The 21,286-nt window shown below is 49.3% G+C and overlaps 1 protein-coding gene across 2 annotated transcripts in view; it reads left to right on the top strand.

The window, feature by feature from the left end:
* Window positions 1-21,286, top strand: part of LOC146655168 (echinoderm microtubule-associated protein-like 6) — a 68,642-nt gene that overhangs the window by 41,699 nt on the left and 5,657 nt on the right. Inside the window, exons 12-33 of one of the 2 annotated variants that reach the window (XM_085427555.1) lie at window positions 1,668-1,877; window positions 1,961-2,128; window positions 2,656-2,762; window positions 4,867-4,985; window positions 5,311-5,497; window positions 7,008-7,113; window positions 7,690-7,783; window positions 7,867-7,967; window positions 8,201-8,403; window positions 8,480-8,591; window positions 9,370-9,497; window positions 10,805-10,946; window positions 11,043-11,195; window positions 11,805-11,936; window positions 12,437-12,525; window positions 12,693-12,869; window positions 13,165-13,399; window positions 13,793-13,919; window positions 18,638-18,716; window positions 18,792-18,921; window positions 20,229-20,327; window positions 20,825-20,845. In XM_085427555.1, the coding sequence (XP_085283681.1) occupies window positions 1,668-1,877; window positions 1,961-2,128; window positions 2,656-2,762; window positions 4,867-4,985; window positions 5,311-5,497; window positions 7,008-7,113; window positions 7,690-7,783; window positions 7,867-7,967; window positions 8,201-8,403; window positions 8,480-8,591; window positions 9,370-9,497; window positions 10,805-10,946; window positions 11,043-11,195; window positions 11,805-11,936; window positions 12,437-12,525; window positions 12,693-12,869; window positions 13,165-13,399; window positions 13,793-13,919; window positions 18,638-18,716; window positions 18,792-18,921; window positions 20,229-20,327; window positions 20,825-20,845 (2,919 nt within the window). The remainder of the gene's footprint in view (window positions 1-1,667; window positions 1,878-1,960; window positions 2,129-2,655; window positions 2,763-4,866; window positions 4,986-5,310; window positions 5,498-7,007; window positions 7,114-7,689; window positions 7,784-7,866; window positions 7,968-8,200; window positions 8,404-8,479; window positions 8,592-9,369; window positions 9,498-10,804; window positions 10,947-11,042; window positions 11,196-11,804; window positions 11,937-12,436; window positions 12,526-12,692; window positions 12,870-13,164; window positions 13,400-13,792; window positions 13,920-18,637; window positions 18,717-18,791; window positions 18,922-20,228; window positions 20,328-20,824; window positions 20,846-21,286) is intronic. The other variant, XM_085427556.1, reaches the window with a different exon arrangement.

Raw genomic sequence — 21,286 nt, 5'->3', positions numbered from 1 at the left:
TGATGTTGTTTAATATTGATGATCAGAGCGATGTGCTCTTCTAAGTGTGGGATCTAAACGCAGCTCATTGTCAGGATCCTGGACGCATCGTGATAAAAGAGACACGAGGACGAGCTTCAAGAAAGCTCTGAAAACAGTAATAAGAAGCTTTAACGTCTTTGTTCTCATGATGAAGATATTCGTCACTATTTTGGGTCCCACTAAAAAAACAAAGCCTGTTACATCCCTGTGAGGCCTCAGAGTTTAATGAGCTGCCGTATAAATAAACTCTGCTTATTTCAGCCTCTTTTATTTCACTTTAATGCGTCTCTGATGTTTTACTAACTTTGGACTCTCGAGCCTCATTATCGAGATCGGACCATCAAAAAATCTCTTTTTTCTCACAGTTTACTGGAGACTTCCTGTTAACGCAGTACTCTGAGGACAGTTTCACTACCTGCAGCGTGCTCATTACTGACAGCTCAGTGCAGGGCCGTGGCTCATGGGGGCCCGAGGGGGCTCCGCCTCCTGCAAGTCGTTTTATTTTGTTTGTTCCCGGTACGACACTCCGGGTATCCGCTGGGTGCAGAGGTCACGACCAACAGCATCACATGTGTGACCAGGTGACACAGCAGCCTGATGAAGGTCTTATCTTTAAGCGCAGGTCGACATGTTAGCGTTAGCGAGCATCAGTGCTTAGCGCCTAGCCTCACAGCCTTCAGTGGGAGCGTTTGGTTCTGCAAATACTTTCAATGATTTATTGAAATGTGCAAACACACGTGTAAATACATGTAAATACAGTGTATATGATAAAAACCTGCTGACGTCACCACTGACTGACGTGACCATGATGTTGATCCATCAGACCTGATGCTCTGGTCTTCTTGTCTCAGACCGCGGCCTTTCCTCCTGTTCACCGACACATTTGTGATGAGGCTTCAGTGAACAGCAGAGGATCAGCTGAAGGACCCGTGTTGGGTCTTTGCTGGACATGATGTTCATCTGCTGTAGACGGTTTTAGACCCTTGAAGGATTCGCTGCACACCTGCTGAGACACACCAAGTTTCCACCGTGTTGATGCAAAACTACAGTTTTATGTCAAGCTGTGGCTGCTGCTAACAAAGAGCCTAAAGACATTTAAAACGGGTTCTTTGCAGAGTCGAACAGATTCCTGACGTCTGTGCAGCTGTCAGTAAACTCTCAGACAGCAAAGCTGCACAGCCTGTATCGACACTGGCATCTCAGAATTGCACAAAATGCTTCAGTCAGACTAAAAACAAACATTTAATGATTCTGTCAGAAGTTAAAAGGCTTTTTTAGCTCGTTGCAGGTCTCCACAGAGGGAGGAGCACGCACCGGAGCGCAGGAGGCTGTCCTGGTTGAGTCCTGCTCCTTCAGCCTGTCTCCTGCACATATTCATGCCTGCGAAGGACAAGCTGCAACACTTAAATTCAAAACACGCAGAAACCCGCGGAGAGAAACGCCGCCGGCAGCGACGCAGATATGAATCTGCACCGTGAACACGTTTCTCTATCTGCTTCTGTCGGCGCGGCGGCGTTGATAAAATCTGTGGCGCTGCTGTGTATCACTTACGTCAGCACAGAGATCAGCCGCGGCGCCCTAAACTATGGAAATGAGTTTTATTCTTCGGTCGTCACTGCCGTCTTCTTCTTCTTGTCCTCCCGCAGTGGGGAAGCTGGTCAATAAGGAGGAGGTCAAAGGTCAGCGCTGGGCCTCCTGGAGTGGCGTGCTGGGCTCAGAGGTCAGCGGCATCTGGCCTAAATACTCAGCCCAGACCGAGATCAATGCCGTGGACGCCAACCCCTCCGCCGCCGTGCTCATCACCGGAGACGACCTCGGCCTCGTGAAGCTCTTCCGCTTCCCCTGCGTGAGGAAAGGTCTCCGTCTCCTCCGTCTCTCCGCTCCACGCCTTCTTTCCTCTGCTTCTTTCCTTTCATAACAAACCTGTGTTTCCTCCAAGGAGCCAAGTTTAAGAAGTACATCGGCCACTCGGCCCACGTCACCAACGTCCGCTGGTCACATGACCTGCAGTGGGTGCTGACCACAGGTGGGGCCGACCACGCCCTCTTCCAGTGGAGGTTTCTGCCGGAGTCGGTCATGAACGGAGGCCCGGACGTCAACATCCAAGGTACCCGTGAGTAACGGAGGAATCCAGCCCGCACACGCTCGCTGGAAACACCAGCCTGGGACAAACGTGAGCTTTTAGAGATTAGATCCAGCTCGGCCATCCAAGCTGCACTGGGGTCCCAGCAGGCCGTGGATAGGCTGTCGTAGTCCCACACAGACCTACAGGTAGTCAGTGGGTTCATATGTAAGAGCTTATTTATCTAAAGATTTAAATCACACGCACAGTCACCTCAAGGTGCTTTACACTGTAACACAGAGGAACACCAACAGTCACACGATCTGAAAAAATGCTTTTTAGCAGGAAGAGAAACATGCAGAAGAAGTGTGTGTTTTAAATATAATAATAATGATAATGATAAAGCATGTACAGATATCTATGCACTATGCAGGTAAAGCCAATACTTTTATATTTTATTTATGAGCATGTGAAAAACCAAAAAGTAAAATAAAAGAGATTAAAAAACATTAGAAGCAAAGTAGAAGCCTGTGATTGTGACTCTGGTGTCTTTGGTATTGTCTCCTCTTCAGACAGTCACGGAGACTCCAACAGCGAGGAGTCGGACAGCGACGTGTCTGACGTCCCGGAGCTCGACTCTGACATCGAGCAGGAGACGCAGATTCACTACGACAGACCGGTACGACCTGCGCGGCGGCGGCTGGTCGGGGGCCTCAGGTGCTCCACGCTGGCCCCGCCGAGCGGCTGTGAATGTTTCTGCTGCGGCGCCCGCTTCAGTGCGTCCGCCTCGCTCTCATTCCCATCAGCCTGCAGGGCTCAGTGTAGTTTCCATGGTGATCATGAAACACGCCTTATCTCCTCTGCCAGCCGCTGCCTGGCACACGTCCCTGTGACTGCTGTTTGCAGGGCGCCGCCAGCGTTGCAACAATATGCTGCTTGTAGATAGAGCTGAGTGTGTGTGTGTTTGTGTTTAGACTTGGTCTCTGGCTCAAAAGCTTAATTAGCTCGAGCCTGAAAAAGTGGATTATTAAAATTCCCACGCTCAGCCTGCCCGGCTTCCTTCCCTGTCCCCTTCCCTCACATAATCCCTGCTTCCTTCTCTCCTCCCTTTTCCTAAACACCTCCTCTTTCAGTTTTTCCTTCTCATCTCCACGTTTTTGCTCCTTCCCGCCCTCTGCTTCTGGTTTCAGCCCTCTTGGAGGCATGACTCTTCCATGTGTAGTTTCAGTCGATCTGGCACCGCCCACAGCTCGTAGCCATAGCTGAGGACGAGAGATCGACGCTTTGATTTCATGCTCAGCTCTCTCTCCGCCTCCATCCATCATTCACACCTGTCCATCTCCTGCTCCACCCGCCGCTCGCTGCTGAACACGGAGGGTCGAAGACCTTCTGCACAAACCGCACTTTCCCGACCAGGACCTCTTTGTTCCTCTTAGATGCTAATAGATATCTTGTTGCCAATAATAATCGTTTTTCTTGTTGATGGGCTGTTTACACTGGAAACATTCGTCTCTCACAGACTGTTGATAAATGGTCAGACTCTCAAACACCAGCGAACAGATGTGTCTGAGCCGAGGCTGCTGGCTCGCTCACCTGCTTTATTTCATACTGGCATGAACATAATAACTGAACATCAGCATTAAGTGCTGTTTATTAAGCAGTAAGTGCAGAGAGGTTTCAGTGCTCTCCTTTAGATTAAAATAAAAGTCAATAACTGAATTCAAGGAGCTGTTTGGCTTTGATTTATTGTCTCTGGAGGTGAAGTCGAAGCAACCGAATCGTCTCCGGTCACAGTTAAACGCTCAGCCGCTGTGACTCTGCAGCGTTTTGTAAATGAAAGCAAAGGGAAAGTGGAGCGCCGCCAGTCCCAAACCTCCAGGGAGCAAAGCCGGTCCCTGCGAAAGTCTCAAACACGCCGACTCGACCTCGGCACATAAAGAGCAGGTGCAGTCTGTGTGCTGAGGGTGGAGGCACTGCAGTCTGCAGCTCAGCAGGCCAGCGTGTGGACAGCAGATCTACCACTTCCTGTCCTCCAAAGCCTCCACACACAGCACTGACTGCAGCTTTGCAGCACTAACACATGCAGTCGTCACAAAGCTGAAAGCTTTTACCGCTGTCGCAGGTTGAACGCTCTGCTCAGCGATGTGCTTATTTACAGGGCTATTCTTGGTGCGCTCCCATCTCACTGACCCACATCTATCAGAGAAGTGTGGGCAGGTATCGGTCCTTATCTTTGGAGACTTGTTATTTCTTCTTCCTCTGAAGCTCGGACTGAGTTTGAGAAAAAAGGCGTTGGGGTTCGCAGCTCCATCCGCCTGCAATCAGCTGCAAAATCAATGAAATGTTTGGTAAATGTGCTGAAGGTGAGCTGGTTACTGCAGGCTGCACGTGTTGTTCCTGAGCATCGCAGCTCCTGCAGAAGCTTCTGATTCTTTGTCTCACCTGCACCTGCTGCCTCACTTTGTTTTGCTGCTGATTGAACAGATTTCATCCGGGATGTTTTTATCCGTCGCCGGTGTTCCTGGGTAAATAAAGATTAGGTTTCGGGATAATCAGCATGGCTGTATACGATTCTCTTCATAAGAAGTGAAAATCACCCTGAATCTGAAATCTGTTCATTGCATGTGTACGTTGAGGTGTTTTGAGCTTCTGATCCTCTGCAGCAGCAGCAGCAGTGTTGGGCGTTCATGCTCTCCAGAGGAAGAACCCTTTCAGTGTAAATGTCTGTTTCCTGTCTGGATTACCTCCACGTGAGCGTTGGAGCGTGTTTGCTGTCTGCGCAGGTGTATAAGGAGGACCTGCCTCAGCTGCGACAGCAGAGCAGAGAGAAGAAGCAGCAGGTTGGATCTCTGAAGAGGCAGAAAGGACCGGACCAAGGCCTGCGACTGCAGTTTGTTCACGGGTAACTCAGCCGGCCTGTGGTCGTTGTAACATGCAAGCTTTATGTCATTAAAGGTCACACGTGGGGCGTGTTTTTACTGCGGTTGAGTGATATTAGATATTATTATAACGGTGTTGTGTTAAAATCTCGTACACACCGCTGAGCATAATCATCGTTTATCCTCTACAAGACATTAAAATAAGAAACCACACAGACACGTTTCTGTGGGTGTAACAGAGAGACAACACTGCCACCATCAGGTCAAACTGCAAACAGCATCAGCCAAAGATGTGCATGATCACACGTGTGTGTCTGTGCAATACTAAAAAATGATTTCTCTGTGCAGTTACCGTGGCTACGACTGCAGGAACAACCTGTTTTACACGCAGGGCGGGGAGGTGTTGTACCACGTAGCAGCGGTGGGCGTGGTCTACAACCGTCAGCTGCATAGCCAGCGCTTCTACCTGGGCCACGACGATGACATCCTGAGCCTCAGCATCCACCCGCTGAAGGACTACGCCGCCACGGGACAGGTGAGGCAAACACGGGACCGACGGTCACGTGGTCGTCTGGACTGTGATGGATGATGCTGTGTTTAAGGCTACAATCGAATGTTGAACAGAAAGATACTTTAGCATTTAAAGCAGGGGTGTCGAACTCCAACCCTCGAGGGCCGGTGTCCTGCAGGTTTGAGATCTCATCCTGGGTCAACACACCTGAATCACATGATGAGTTCATTCCCAGGTCTCTGGAGAACTTCAGTGCATGTTGAGGAGGTCATTTAGCCATTTAAATCAGCTGTGTTGGATCAAGGACACATCTGAAACCTGCAGGACACCGGCCCTCGAGGCCTGGAGTTCAACACCTGTGGTGTAAACGGACCTGGAAGGTCTCTGGGCTGTGACTTAAAGACAGTTTAGTTTTATCCATAATCGGTATTTATTTGGATAAAGTTGAGTTTTGTTGATCATGCTCCACGTTTCCAAATCTGCACATTTGGAGTGCCGCAAGGATTGATTTTAGGGCCTCTGTTATTTAGCTTGTATATTACTGACCTCACACTGGGCTGTGAGGATGTTCAAATTCTCCTGTGTGCAGATGACAGTCGTCTGTGGCCACAAAGCTTTGTGTACACGGTCCCTGCGACCCTGACATGGATTGATATATGGATGGATGGATGGATGCATGAATGGATGGATGGATGGATGAATGGATGGATGGATGCATGGATGGATGGATGCATGGATTGATAGATGGATGGATGGATGAATGCATGAATGGATGCATGGATGAATGGATGGATGCATGGATGGATGGATGCATGGATGAATGGATGGATGGATGCATGAATGGATGGATGGATGAGTGGATGAGTGGATGGATGCATGGGTGGATGAATGAATGGATGGATGCATGGATGAATGAATGGATGGATTGATGGATGGATGCATGGATGGATGGATGAGTGGATGGATGCATGGATGAATGAATGGATGGATTGCTAGATGGATGCATGGATGGATGAGTGGATGGATGCATGGATGGATGGATGCATGGATTGATAGATGGATGGATGGATGGATGAGTGGATGGATGGATGGATGGATGGATGGATGAGTGGATGGATGCATGGATGGATGAGTGGATGGATGGATGCATGGATTGATAGATGGATGGATGGATGGATGCATGGATTGATAGATGGATGGATGGGTGGATGGATGGATGGATGAGTGGATGGGCTTGTCTGATTGTCTATTTTTTATCATTTTAAGGTGGATATTGGATAAGCAGTACTTCTCCAGTTTTATGGACTGCATACTGCACCGTGTAGGTTTTTTTGGACGCTCCGAGTTGCCGTGACTATTATTAATCGGCTTTGATCAGCTTATCTGTTGTTTCATGTTTTGCTATTTAAAACTTGTTGTTCTGCAGGTGTTGCAGGAGCTTTAGTTTCTTCAGACCGTCTGCACCTTCGTCTGCTCTGCCACAAACCTCTCGCTGTTTCTTCTTAACGTCGCATTTAATGTTGGTGCTGTGCAGGTGGGGAGGGACCCGGCCGTCCACGTGTGGGACATCCAGACTCTGAAGTGCCTCTCTCTGCTCAAAGGCTTTCATCAGAGAGGAGTGTGTGCGCTGGACTTCTCAGGTGTGTGTGTGTATATGAGCACGTACACACTGTGTATAAGGATGGATGGCAGCACCGTGATTGATAAAATCCTGCTTTAAAGACTTAAAGAACTGAGCGTCTTCACCATGTTGGTAAAACCAGGGGTGATGGACGAGGGCGGAGCAGCTGTCTGGTCCTTTGTGACTATCATGGAGACATAATTTACAAAATAAACAGGACAAATTAGAGTGAACGTCTCGCACTTCAGTCCACCTTTTATAGGCACAGTGCATTAGAGATCCACAGGACACGACACATTCCCACCTCACTGGAAACATCAAAACTTGATTAAAAGCATTAAAATAAAGGTAAATGACAATGTGACATTAAGAAAACGAGCCTGAGAGTTCACAGATACTAAAACGGTCAACATCGTATGAAACAAAGTCGTCTCTGGAGGCGTTCACGACATTTTTGTGTCTGCAAAAGATTTCGACGTCACTGCAAACTGTGGTCGACACGACTGAAAAACTGTGGGTGTGTTTTACACGCCAGCTTATTTTAAAGCTTTGATTGGACTCACAGTAAACAGCTGATCTGTGTTTCCTCTCACAGCTGATGGGAAGAGTCTGGTTTCGGTGGGAATCGATGATGGACATTCGATCGTCGTCTGGGACTGGAAGAGAGGAGAGAAGCTCGCCACTGCCCGGTACTCGCCTGTCTGCTGCTGACCTTAACGTTTACCTGCACAGAGCTGCAGCTGACGGTTACTGACTGTCCGTCTTCTCTCAGGGGTCACAAGGACAAGATCTTCGTGGTGAAGTGTAATCCCATGGTCACGGACAAACTGGTCACTGTGGGAATCAAACACATCAAGTTCTGGCAGCTTGCAGGTAAAACTGCAGCGTCGATGTTTCACTTTGTCGTTTAGCTTTTATCCCACAGCCGCTCGCCATAACTGGCACCAGTTTAAGCAGGTGAGCCGGCCCCGTACAGGCGTTACAGGTGTGAGGTTTTACCCTGGCAGTCTGTGGGGACTGACTGGAGCCCCTGCTGGACACTAGAGGAGCTGCTGCAGGGTGCTGTAGGTCACAGTGTGACGGAGCACTTCCCCTCTGTCCTCCAGGTGGCGGTTTGACCTTCAAGCGCGGCGCTTTTAGGAGCATCGGCCGGCCGGAGACCATGATGTCAGTGTGCTACGGCCGCACTGAGGCGCTGGTGTTCTCCGGAACCGCCACCGGAGACGTTTACATCTGGAAGGAGCCGCTGCTGCTGAAAACGGTGAAGGCCCACGACGGGCCGGTGTTCGCCACGTTCTCCCTGGACAAGGTGAGGAGGGCAGACCTGAACCCCACCCACGGCCTCTGTGAGGTATTTAAACTCAGTGACATCTGCTTGTCTGCAGGGCTTTGTGACGGGTGGGAAGGACGGCATGGTGGAGCTGTGGGACGACATGTTTGATCGCTGCCTGAAAACCTACGCCATCAAGAGAGCAGCGCTGTCCCCGGGGTCGAAAGGTGCTTAGATTCAGTCACGATTACAGCTCCACCTTATCGTTTAAGGTGGACTGACTGTGCCCTGATCCCACCAATCAGAGTCTGAGATTCTGTTTGGACACGCAGCTCAAAGCACGCGAGAGCGGCGTGACGGCTGATGATGTCATCAGTTTTTAAAGACTCTGATGGCTGAGCTGATGTTTACAAAGATAAACAATAAGCAAACGTTTGATGCTGAAACGTGATCGTGGTGTAAACTCAGCCAGATGTTAAACATCTGCATGCTGTGTCACTACGAGCCTCAGCCAGTGGGTTTGCTGCCTGTACCAGGCTCACCTGTGGCGTCTCCTGACAGGTGAGACTCAAACCCACTGACCGCTTCATGTTTTCAGTTTTTCTCCTAACAACACAGAGATGCTCTGTAACTCGGTGGAGTTTCATATTTAACCTGTGGAGCAGAACCTCTTCTGTCCAACGCTGCCATCATGTGGACGTGCAGCTGAAACTGCAAAAATATCCAGGTTTGGAAAAGAGAGCAGTTACTGGAAAGAGCCGCCTTTAGTCCAGGCTGCTCAGCCGATCACAGAGACGATTACAGAGAGACAGTAATTAAGCCAACCCGATCGCCCAGGACACAGGGAGATCTTTTTGATTTTGCTTTAATCATTTCGGCAGCTTCATCTTTATAAAAAGGAAACGAGGCAGACTAGAGAAACTCAGACCGAAAAACAACTACAGAGAGACTTTACAGCAGAAACAGAGACCAGAAAAGACGATACAGAGATGTGTGTGTGTGCAGGACTGTTGCTGGAGGACAACCCGTCCATCAGGGCCATCACCCTGGGTCACGGTCACATCCTGGTGGGAACCAAAAACGGAGAAGTTCTGGAGATTGACAAGACCGGACCCATGACCCTGCTGGTGCAGGTGGGAATACTGTGTGTGTGTGTGTGTGTGTGTGTGTGTGTGTGTGTGTGTGTGTGTGTGTGTGTGTGTGTGTGTGTGTGTGTGTGTGTGCGTGCACCTGTTTCCATGGTGAGGGGACGTCTGGTGCCTGTGGACCTGATTTCAATTCAATTCAGTTTTATTTATACAGCATGAAATCACAACAACAGTCGCCTCAAACTCTTTATATTGTAAGGCAGACCCCACAATAACACATACAGAGAAAAACCCAACAATCATGTGACCCCCTATGAGCAAGCACTTTGGCGACAGTGGGAAGGAAAAACTCCCTTTTAACAGGAAGAAACCTCCGGCAGAACCAGGCTCAGGGAGGGGCGGGGCCATCTGCTGTGATTGGTTGGGGTGAGAGAAGGAAGACAGGATAAAGACATGCTGTGGAAGAGAGACAGAGGTTAATAACAGATATGATTCAGTGCAGAGAGGTCTGTTAATACATAGTGAGTGAAGAAGAAACACCCAGTGCATCATGGGAATCCCCAGCAGCCTACGTCTATTGCAGCATAACTAAGGGAGGATTCAGGGTCACCTGGTCCAGCCCTAACTATATGCTTTAGCAAAAAGGAAAGTTTGAAGTCTGATCTTAAAAGTAGAGATAGTGTCTGTCTCCTGAATCCAAACTGGAAGCTGGTTCCACAGAAGAGGGGCCTGAAAACTGAAGGCTCTGCCTCCCATTCTACTTTTAAATACTCTAGGAACAACAAGTAGGCCTGCAGAGCGAGAGCGAAGTGCTCTAATAGGCTGATATGGTACTACAAGGTCATTAAGATAAGATGGGGCCTGATTATTTAAGACCTTGTATGTGAGGAGCAGGATTTTGAATTCTGGATTTAACAGGAAGCCAAAACAGGAGAAATCTGCTCTCTTTCTAGTCCCTGTCAGGACTCTTGCTGCAGCATTTTGGATCAGCTGAAGGCTTTTCAGGGAGTTTTTTGGACTTCCTGATAATAATGAATTACAGTCGTCCAGCCTGGAAGTAATAAATGCATGAACTAGTTTTTCAGCGTCACTCTGAGACAGGATATTTCTAATTTTAGAGATGTTGCACAAATGGAAGAAAGCAGTCTTACATATTTGTTTAATATGTGCGTTGAAGGACATGTCCTGGTCAAAATGACTCCAAGGTTCCTCACAGTGTTACTGGAGGCCAAGGTAATGCCATCTCCTGTCATGTGTCTCCTGTTCCTGCTGCACGTTCACATCATCATGGTAATATTGTGTGTGTGTGTGTGTGTGTGTGTGTGTGTGTGTGTGTGTGTGTGTGTGTGTAGGGTCACATGGAGGGCGAGGTTTGGGGTTTGGCCCCCCACCCCCTCCTCCCCGTCTGCGCCACCGTCAGCGATGACAAAACGCTGCGGCTGTGGGAGACGTCAGCCAATCACCGCATGGTGGCCGTCCGCAAGCTGAAGAGAGGTCAGAGTAACGGGACGGGCGTCCGCTTTTACTAATGTCCCTGAACGCGTCACAGCTCCAGATTGCCAGTAATCGGATACTTGGTGCGTGTTGCAGGCGGTCGCTGCTGCGCCTTTTCTCCTGACGGGAAAGCGTTGGCGGTCGGTCTGAGCGACGGCGGCGTGCTGGTGGTGAACGCAGACACGCTGGAGGACCTGCTGAGCTTCCACCATCGGCGTGACGCCATTTCTGATATCCGCTTTTCCCCAGGTACACACACACACACACACACACACACACACACAGTCATTTACTGCAGATGTTTCATTCTGTGCACTTTGAAATCAGCTGTTAAGCTAACACGTGTCTGCCTGGACTGTGAGACACCCTGGAGAACGCACCAGGCCACGGTGCTAACCGCTGATGTGTTTCCTCCTCCTTCGCTGGTGGCAGCGATGAGCTGAAACATCTGCAGCCGTTGGCTCTTATATCACATGCCGCCTGCTTTTTTATCAACGGTTCCCTTTGACGAACACATCAGGAGAAGCTTTACAGAACCCCCCCAGATGAACACAGCTCTTTGTTGAGGTGTTGCCAGGTCAGGCAGGTAGATATGGAGGGTGAAAATAACCAGCCACAGTTTCCTGTCCTGACTTCTGTCTTACAAAAAGAGGAGGATCAGTCAGAACACCACCTTCCTGCACACACGCTGCGAGGTTTTATAAAGACGGCTGTCGTGTTTGTAAATGTGTGAGCTTCGCTGTGCACATGAACTGTTGTAACTTAAAGGCAGAGCCATGAACGTGCTGATTTGCTGTGATCTGATCTTTTGTGGGTCATGTGACAGACTGTGTGTGTTCCGGGTGTTCGTGCTCTCAGACTCAGGTAAATACCTGGCGGTGGCGTCACACGACAGCTTCGTGGACATCTACAACGTGCTGAGCAGCAAGAGAGTCGGCATCTGTAAAGGAGCGTCCAGTTACATCACGCACATCGACTGGGACGCCCGAGGTAGCACACGGCTCTCTCTCTCTCTCCCATCCGAGTCGCTCTCACACCTGCACACACCTGACAACAGCAGTGCTTGTTAAATCATAATTTCACACTTTAGATGCTGCCCTCCGCCCAGCAGGGGGCGCTGTTTAACAGAGTAAAGGCCTCAGAGTAAACGCTGGGCCTCTGGAGACGAGCGTCCTCCGGTTTTTCCCGCTCGGTGAGCAGCCGGTGAGTGTTTGCGGACATGTTGGCGTCTTCTGTGCGAACTGTGCTGCTGTCTGCTACCAACCAAAACAACCACGCTCAGGTTATTGGTCCATATTTCCATAGCAACCAGAGGTTATCAGGGGTCACCGACCCGTCCCTAATGTGACTGAGGACTAAGTTAAAGGGTAAATGCTAATTTTGAATGATGCACAGAGAGTCTGCGAGCAGACGGCGAGATCTGCGAGCGCGTTCAGCCGCTGCGTTATTCTTAGTCCAGACGATGTTTCTCTGCTGTCTTTGTGCTGCAGGTAAACTGCTGCAGGTCAACACGGGAGCCAAAGAGCAGCTGTTCTTTGAAGCCCCGCGAGGAAAACGACAAACCATCAGAAACTGTGAGGTCAGTGTGCATGCTGAGCGAGAGGAGGAGGAGCTGGGGTTCATGATGTCACGCCTCCAACGTATTTCCAGCGGCGTGAACGAGTCCGTTTGTTTCATACCGGAGACAGAAAAGCTTGACGTGTGGAAACGACCCGTGTGTGTCGTGTTGTGTGTGTGTTTGTGCAGCTGGAGCGGATCGAGTGGGCCGGCTGGACGTTGGTTCTGGGCTCCACCTGTGAGGGAATCTGGCCGACGCACAGCGACATCACCGACATCAACGCCACGTCGCTCACCAGAGACCACGCGCTGCTCGCCACCGGAGACGACTTTGGCTTCCTCAAACTGTTCAGCTATCCCGTCAGAGTACGACACACACACACACACACACACACACACTGTACAGAGAAGACTGCATTCTTTCTAGTGGCCAGCAGGGGGCGACTCCTCTGGGTTCAACGCTGTCTGATTGTTCTGAAGTGCTCGCCTTGCGGTTTCTCAGCCACAGCCTCCCAGGTTTCAATGTGGCGATAGAAAAGTCAGTTTGGATAACTTGTGTGACTTCCTGTAAAGTTAGGACCAATCAGAGTGCCCCTCTGACCTCAGGTGTTTGAGTGTGTGTACCTTTCGTCTTAAGGACCTGCTTCCTTTCCTCCTGCAGGGTCAGTACGCTCGCTTTAAGCGTTACGTGGGCCACAGCGCACAGGTCACAAACGTCCGCTGGGCTCAGGATGACTCCACGCTCCTGACGGTGGGCGGGGCTGACACCGCCCTGATGATCTGGGTGAGGGAGCGAGGAGGCGTGGTCAGCGTGGAGGGGGACGGGCCTTTGTTTCGCGACAGCCGACCGCTCGTAGACAGCGAGGAGTCGGATGACGACATCGAGGAGGACGGAGGTTTGAAAATATTGTTTCGATAAACACGAATCCAAAGTTTACAGTTTCGTCTTTAATCGTAGCCTCGGCAACATCATGAACAGAGAGCAGCGCTGGTGCTAAACTCAGCAGACGTCTCTGCACCAGCTCACAGTTCAAGAAACGAGGTTCAGATCTGCACCAAACACGATGGCGTCGCCCTTTATCCGTACTCCACCTCTCAGCTATCGTAGCTGTGACATCATAAAGCAGACACAGACAAACCTTCATGCATCCAAACAAACACGAACAAAGTCTCTGCCTGAAAGCTTCAATGCAAAAATGTCTGGATCCAGGTGTCACATGACCTCTCAGTGAAGCACCAACATAAACCCAGAAGCCGTCCCTCAGATCTGTAACTGTGTGTGTTTAAAGGCTACGACAGCGACGTCGCCCGCGAGAAGACGGTGGATTACACCACGAAGATGTACGCCGTCAGCATCAGAGCGATGAGAGGAACCAAACCTCACCAACAGCTGAAGGAGCTCTCTGCTGAGGAGAGGTACGCACACACACACATGCACACGCACACACGTGCACACACACATGCACACGCACACCTGCACACATACACGTGCACACACACATGCACACGCACACACGTGCACACACGCACACACACACATGCACACGCACACACGTGCACACACACATGCACACACACACATGCACACGCACACACGTGCACACACACATGCACACACACCTGCACACATACACGTGCACACACACATGCACACGCACACACGTGCACACACGCACACACGTGCACACACACATGCACACACACACCTGCACACATACACGTGCACACACACACTTCTGTTTTTTACCATCATAATGAATCAGGATCTGTATTTTGGGACGGGTGCATTAAAAACATGTCGGAGTGTTGCTGGTAAAATATGACAAAGGGTCCCATATCTGAGCGCACACTAATGAAAAACATCACATTGCAAAAAACACTAGTGATACTTCCTAATACTGCAAACTAAATCATGTAGAATACTTTATGACATTTAAAAAAATCTGTAGCTTGTTTTGTCCAAATTTGTAACAATTATTTAATATATGAACAAAATAAATCTTTATGAAAATCAGAGACAGTTGAAGAGAAAATGCTCTAAAATAAAACAAGGAACAAAACTTCACCGAAACTCAAAAGCTGAGACCGAGCAAGATGACAGGTAATAGTCAAAGACACTAACACAGTCAGACGGGACAAAGAGGGAGAAACACAGGACGTGATAAACTCGTACAAATGAAATCTTCACATCTTAATCTTTTGCTGACAGCAGCGAAAACATCCAACCAGAAAAATACAACAAGAGCTTCAAAGAAGTTCAAAATGGCTAAAGAACAGAAAATCGTAATCAAGAACTCTCCAGCCAGTCAGAGGTCACTCTGTGAGATTACATCTCTGTCCTGGGAGTGAGCTGGCAGAAGAAATCATGCAGTCGAAGCCCGAACAGCAAACCCATAATAAACACTGGGACCACACATTTTAACACAGCCTCTCAGCTTCAAGCTCCACAGACTTCTCCGGTTTCTTAAACGTGCAGGATGTCTTCGTGCTCTCTGTGATTTCCTTTAACGAGTTCTTGAGCTTTGTTTGACTTTCCAACATGTTCTATCCTCGCTGTCTGTTTCAGTGAAGGTGACGTTCCCTGTGTGCGCGCCCGTGTGCTGATGTGCTCGTGCATGCTCAGGCTTCTGCATGCTGAGTGGATCCTTCTGGCTGCGTTTGTAATATCGGTGTTCACAGTTCACTCAACAACAAAGGGCACCTTCAAGGAACAAATGTGTCTGCAGGGTCAGAAAGCTGCAGACCAAAGATCGATCTAAGCACCAACCAGGTTCCTTCTTCTGAAGACAAATGAGGTTTATTTGTTAAAATGTTACCATATTATAAATTATTGTGAAGAAGCTGAGCCTGGTGTCAAATGTAGATAACTGAGGGGCCTTTCATATGCTTGAACTTGTTTTGAGCAGCGACCTATCCCACACAGGGAGCTCTGGGCTTTAGGTATTAAGTCATTGAGTGGGTGTAAAACTGATCTGGTTGCAGATTTTCACAGAGCTTAAATGTGTTTTTCAGCCCTGCAGATTTCTCCTGAACTCACAAAGTTATGACATCTCAAAAAAGCTGTAAAGATGGTTAAAAAGAGGACAAACCTGAGCCCACCCCCGTGGACCTGCAGGGTGCATGAAGGCTTTAAATATACTACAGTAATTGTAGAACATTAAATCAGCTGATTGCGAGGTGGTCATGTGGGAACTTTGACTGGGTTTATATGAAGTGAGGATTTTCCAGCCTGTAGAAATGGGGTTTTCCAGGCTGTGGAGTAGCAGCATCAGGTCTGTGCTCTGAGTTCATGCACAGAAGCTCCCGGTGTGCACGTCTTCTCTTCCAGCGCCTCAGTGACAGAATCTCTGACCAAATCTAGAACTTGCAGGTATTTGGAAGAAAATGGGCGGCTCCAAGTTTCAGAGTCCGGAGAATCTTTAATGATAAAGGGTGCCCGTGCTGACTGATAACTCTTGTTTTGTCCCTCTGTGGTACCCTTAGTTCCTGAGTGTTGCTGCTGCTCTCTGGCCTCGTAGAAACTCTTAATATCTCTGCTGTGTTTTAACTTGCAATTCCCCTGGAGGCAGGGCATTGTCAAGTAAGTATGAGCCAACACTTACTGTGTGGATGGTCACACTATTAAAACCTCAGCTGCAGCCACTTTGGATCATTTATTAAAGCCCAAAAGCAGAAATCTCTCATTTACAAATCCATTCAAACTCTTCCTCGATCAGACATAACACCACAACTCGTCGAGGCGTGGACTCAGCAGGTGAACAGGTCCTGTAGGTCCTGCTAGCTGTGGGGTGGAGCCTCCGGGGATCCGACTCGTTTGTCCGGCACATCTCACTGAGGCTCGACTAGACTGCGATCTTTTAAAAATTAGAGTTAACACCTCAAACTTGTCGCTGTGCTGCACAAACCGTTCCTGTTTGTGGAGGAAGGAGGCCGCGACCTTCCTCCATCGCTCTGTGGTCCAGTTCTCATTGTTGGTGCTTTCAATGGGGGACGGGGGTCAGCCTGACAGCTTTCTATCAGAACCAGCATGAAGCTTTAGCCCGCCTGTTGGATCGGACCACACAGACCAGGCTTCAGTCCTCACACGCATCGGCCTCCACGGCCCCGTCGCTGCTTCACCGCTGTTCCTTCTTTGGACCATAAAAACTGACCCCTGCAGACCCACACAGAGCTGCCGTTTCGGAGACGCTCTGACCCAAACTGGCTCGTAGCCTCACACTCGCCCATTTTTCTGCTTCTAACATCAACTTTGAGGACAAAATGTTCACCCGCTCCCTGACAGACCCCGCCCACTAACAGGTGTCATTGGTGTTACCTGTCAGTGCTCATAATGTTATGTTGGATCGAGTTTTGGCCTAAATATGTTCGGAGCCTGACTGCAGGTAACGTGAGCCGACTGGACACACCTGTGTTTGTAAGACCACAGAGATCACAGAGTGTCAGGACAAAACCAGCCGCCATGTTCAGGGAGCGGTCTCTAGGCTTTTGGGACAACAATATTTCACCTGATGGAAGGACAGGATGTCACTTCCTGTTCCTGTGGGACTTCATCAGCAGAGAAAGATGTTCTATGGGGAGCTCGGCTGAGAATAGTCGGGTTTTCTTCAGAGTAACATCTATCAGATGTTTGGTATCGATGATACTGCAGCAGCCACCTGTGTCTCCCTTTGATAAACAGTAATCCAGGCTCTCTAAGTTCTCAGGTACAGGGCTGCACCTGCTGCTGTGAGGCCACAGGTGTACCTGTGCACGTTAGCCTGCTGACACGGTTAGCTGCACTAGCATGTTAGGCTGGCAGCCTGAGCATTAAACAGCAGCAGCAGCAGCATGGTAGCGTTTTGTTAGCATGTACTTTTAGCCACAGTGTCTCTGAGGAGGAAAGCCTGTGTGCATGTGTGTGTGCATGTGTGTGTGCATGTGTGTGTGCATGTGTGTGTGCATGTGTGTGTTGAGTCTAAGTGTAGATAAGAGTGCGTGACTGTGTGTGTTTCTAAAGCTCTACCTTGGTTCTATCCCTCTGCTGTCCAGGGGATCCAGGTAACACCTGCCTGCCTGTACACGTCCTCTTCATCGTGTTCGCATCACACGCTGGCATTTCATGAAAACGTTTCAGTGCATTTTCGTCCTGTTTGGTCACTTTCATCTCTCCGTCATGCACCACTTCTCTTACGGCTTTGGCGCCTTGATGAACCGTTCGCAGCACTGAGCGATAACGTCTCGCTTCAGTTGCTAAAAACGAAAGTTTATTTGCCAACGAGGAGCCTGTGCAGACCCTGCGGACCCACGTCCAAACCAGTCGTGCTGGAGGACGATGCTGTGGTGGTGGACCTGCCCTCGTGGACTCTGACGGTTTGGTCAGAAACGTGCTCATGAGTAACCCGCTGGAGGTCACACAGAGGAGCAGACACCTGTGCAGCTCAGCTCCTGTAACGTCTGCTGGTGTCTGCTCCTCCACATGTGCAGGGAGATACAGACGGTCCGTACCATCCTGGAGGAGCTGACGGGGGTGCACCACCACCTGCTAATCTATTTCCTTTTTGGGGTGGTCTCATTGTTGCCCCTCCAGTGCACCTGTTGTCACTTTGAGTTGCACCTGTGCAGGTGAAACAGGTTCATAAGTGGATACTGAAGTTTAACTGTTGTTACCGTGACGATCGACGATGCAGTGGACCTGGTTCACTCACCGCAAAATCCTGCAATTACTGCAACAGTTACTAGAGTTACTACTCTGAATAGCAGCAGAACCTTCCTCCTGTAGGTTTCAGGTGCTTCGGCAGGTCGACGCTCTCGGTTTAGTGAAAGGTTGCATTAAACTCCGCCTCTTCCCTCTAGTCGCCAACAGACAACAAAGAGCACAGTGACGCTGTAACGTTAGCAAATCTGAGTGATTTAACTCTGTCAGAAGCAGAACGGCTGCTCTAACCCAAATGGCTGCTGGTCTGAGTTCACAGAAAGAGGGCGGAGCACCAGCACACCGCCGGATCAGCTGTTTAACCCCCCGATGTGTAGTTCATGTTGTCTCCATGTCTGTGCTCCACCCGTGTGTCTCTGATCTCGTCCTTTAACATGTAAATGAATGTTTTTCTGTCTTTGACTCATCGACCGATTCATTGACACGCTGATCGATCCTCCAGGCCGCCAGTGAGCCGAGCGGCGCCGCAGCCCGAGAAACTCCAGAAAAACAACGTGTCCAAGAAGAAGCGGCCGGTCGAGGTGAGTCTGTCCGTCCGTCCGTCGGCCCGTCTGTCCGTCTGTCCCTGCGTTCACCGTCCGCTTCTCCCTCTCCAGGACCTGATCTTGGACCACGTCTTTGGTTTTCGGGGCTTCGATTGTCGTAACAACCTGCACTACCTCAACGACGGCGCCGAGATCGTGTACCACACTGCCGCCACCGCCATCGTGCACAGCCTGAGCACCGGTAACACAAACAACACACCTGAATGACGTGCCGTGGACGATGAGTCCTAACGTGAGGTTGTTTCAGCAGGACGGACGCACGAACAGTCGGCAGGCGTTGGTGTCCGAAAGATGTTAAAGTCTCTGTAAATGCATCTCTGCATGTGCCCCTTCTACCTGCTGCACAGAAACATGATGTCAGTGATGTAACATTTAATATTCAAAAGCTTTTATGTTTGTGAAAACGGTTTTACCAGGTAAATTATTGTTGTTGTTAAACAGTTTCTGCTGAGCAGACTCAGCTTCATGCACACCTGTGGAAACGTGTTCAGGTTGTATCTACCTGCTCGCACACAGGAAGCAAAGATGTTGCGCTCCACCGGATCTCATCAACAAAAACACGCCTCTTACCGTTCGGCTGTGATTGGTCGGTTCGTGTTTTATGCTGCAGCCACACTGAGGTGGATGGAAGCTGCAGCACAGAGTGATCGTGGCCGAGTTCGGTGGACTTGTGATGTCTTTGCTTCGCAGATGGAGACCGGCGGTCTTCAAACTTTGGTGCATTAAGACGGTGATGAAACGGCGATAACGTGTCTGCTGTCAGCTTGAGGCTAAGTGGGCTCAAGTTGGCAATTTCATGCAGTCTGTTTGTGACAATCCGGCGATCAGCTGTGAGGAAACAGCCACAATTACACATTTGTTGCTGCACAGAGATGCACATTCAGAGTGCGGCCAAAGCCTCACAGATCACGTGTCCATAAATCAGGACACGGATGCTGCAGGACGGCAGTTTAACTGCAGAATGACAGACGTGACAGACCAGGACCCGGCTCGGGTGAGCTGTGCAATCACCTTTGGATGGAAAGTGGTCGGCGTGCTGCACGCTTCAATGACCACTTACGCTCCTTTGATAACAGACAAAACTCAGCGCAGTCGTCACAGGTACACAAAGTCACAGATTTGTGCCTGGGTGTTGCCATCCTGTGTTTTTTGCTTTGGATCCAAAAAAGCACCTTAAAATCAGCAAACTCTGATTGCTGTCAGTGTTGCCCGTCGCTGTCGTGTAGCAGCAGATTGCTGATCTCCGGCAGCGTGGGCGGAGCTTTGCACAAGAAAAGCACAGCTTCTGACGACATCACCAGAAAGAGCACCATCCATTAGAACGAAACCGTGTCGTTAGCTCACCTGCATGTGTGCGTTTGCAGCCCCACAAACACCACGAGTGTGTCCGTGACTCGTGCTGAATGAAGCGACGACTGAGCTTCAGCCAGAACTGGAGTTTATTTGGTGCCTTGCAGGTAAAACGTGTCTGTTTACGTGTCTTTGCAGGAACGCAGAGCTTCTACCTGGAGCACACGGACGACATCCTGTGTCTGACCGTCAACCAGCACCCCAAATTCAAGAACATCATCGCCACCGGGCAGATCGGTACGCTTCGGTGTTTGTGTGTGTGGCGTGTCGCTGTCGGAGCATGGCCGTGTTTTCCTCCACTAACTGTACTAAAGAGAAGTCCCGCTTTCTCTCCCTGCTTCCTGTTTAACCCGCCTGCTTTGCTTTATTTCTACTGACACAGTGGAAACTGACCGACTCACCGACAGGGAGCAAACGCTTATTGCAGCTGTGAGGCGCCACGTCGCGACAGTTTCTCCTCGAGGTCTGCGTTTAAAATACAGGAAGTGGGGTTAATTCAGCCAATCAGGAAACACAAGCAGAGCTTCACGTCCCAGAGTTTGTTGTTTTGGTATCGAACCGTAGAGCAGCCGAAGCGATCCGCAGTCAGGAACGTCGAAGCTCCGCGCAGACGCAGGATGAATGAAACGTTTTTTCTGCCTGGCTGTGACTCACTGCAGGTTTTCATGTTGTTGTCTTTGTGTGTGTGTTTTTGGCCGGCCTCATTTGTCACCATCGCTCTCACAACACCTCAGGTGACGGCGGTGAACTCCCAGGTAAACTACAAACGACCCGCACGCCTCCCATCACAGCAAACTGAAACCCAGAGCGCCCGACTCAACCAGACGTGTCGGTTTGGTTTTTACTGCTACGTCTCATAAAAACATGCAAAGAAACAATTTAAACAAAATATTTTTGCATTTTTAATCGTTTTTTTCAACAAAATGTTAACATTTATAAAAATAATATTTTTCTGATAAATGTTCAGAAATTTCATTAAATATTTAAAATATATTCATGTTATACAAAAGTTCTGTTTTTTTAATCAAAAACTTTAAAAGCTCTTCAAAATTCTACTTTTCCAGCAGTGCGTCAGCATTAACACATTTTTCATATTGTTTCATATTCTTAATCATTGTTTTTTGCACACATTTAAATAAACATTTGTTCCTGGGTAACTTTGTATCAACAAACACAGGATAGTTTCACCACATTAA

This window comes from Rhamphochromis longiceps, linkage group LG13 (genome assembly GCF_057381845.1).
Source record: "Rhamphochromis longiceps isolate RC_006_pf linkage group LG13, R_longiceps_female_GT1.1, whole genome shotgun sequence".
In the NCBI taxonomy this organism is placed as follows: domain Eukaryota; kingdom Metazoa; phylum Chordata; class Actinopteri; order Cichliformes; family Cichlidae; genus Rhamphochromis; species Rhamphochromis longiceps.
This window is presented reverse-complemented; position numbering and strand designations above follow the sequence as displayed.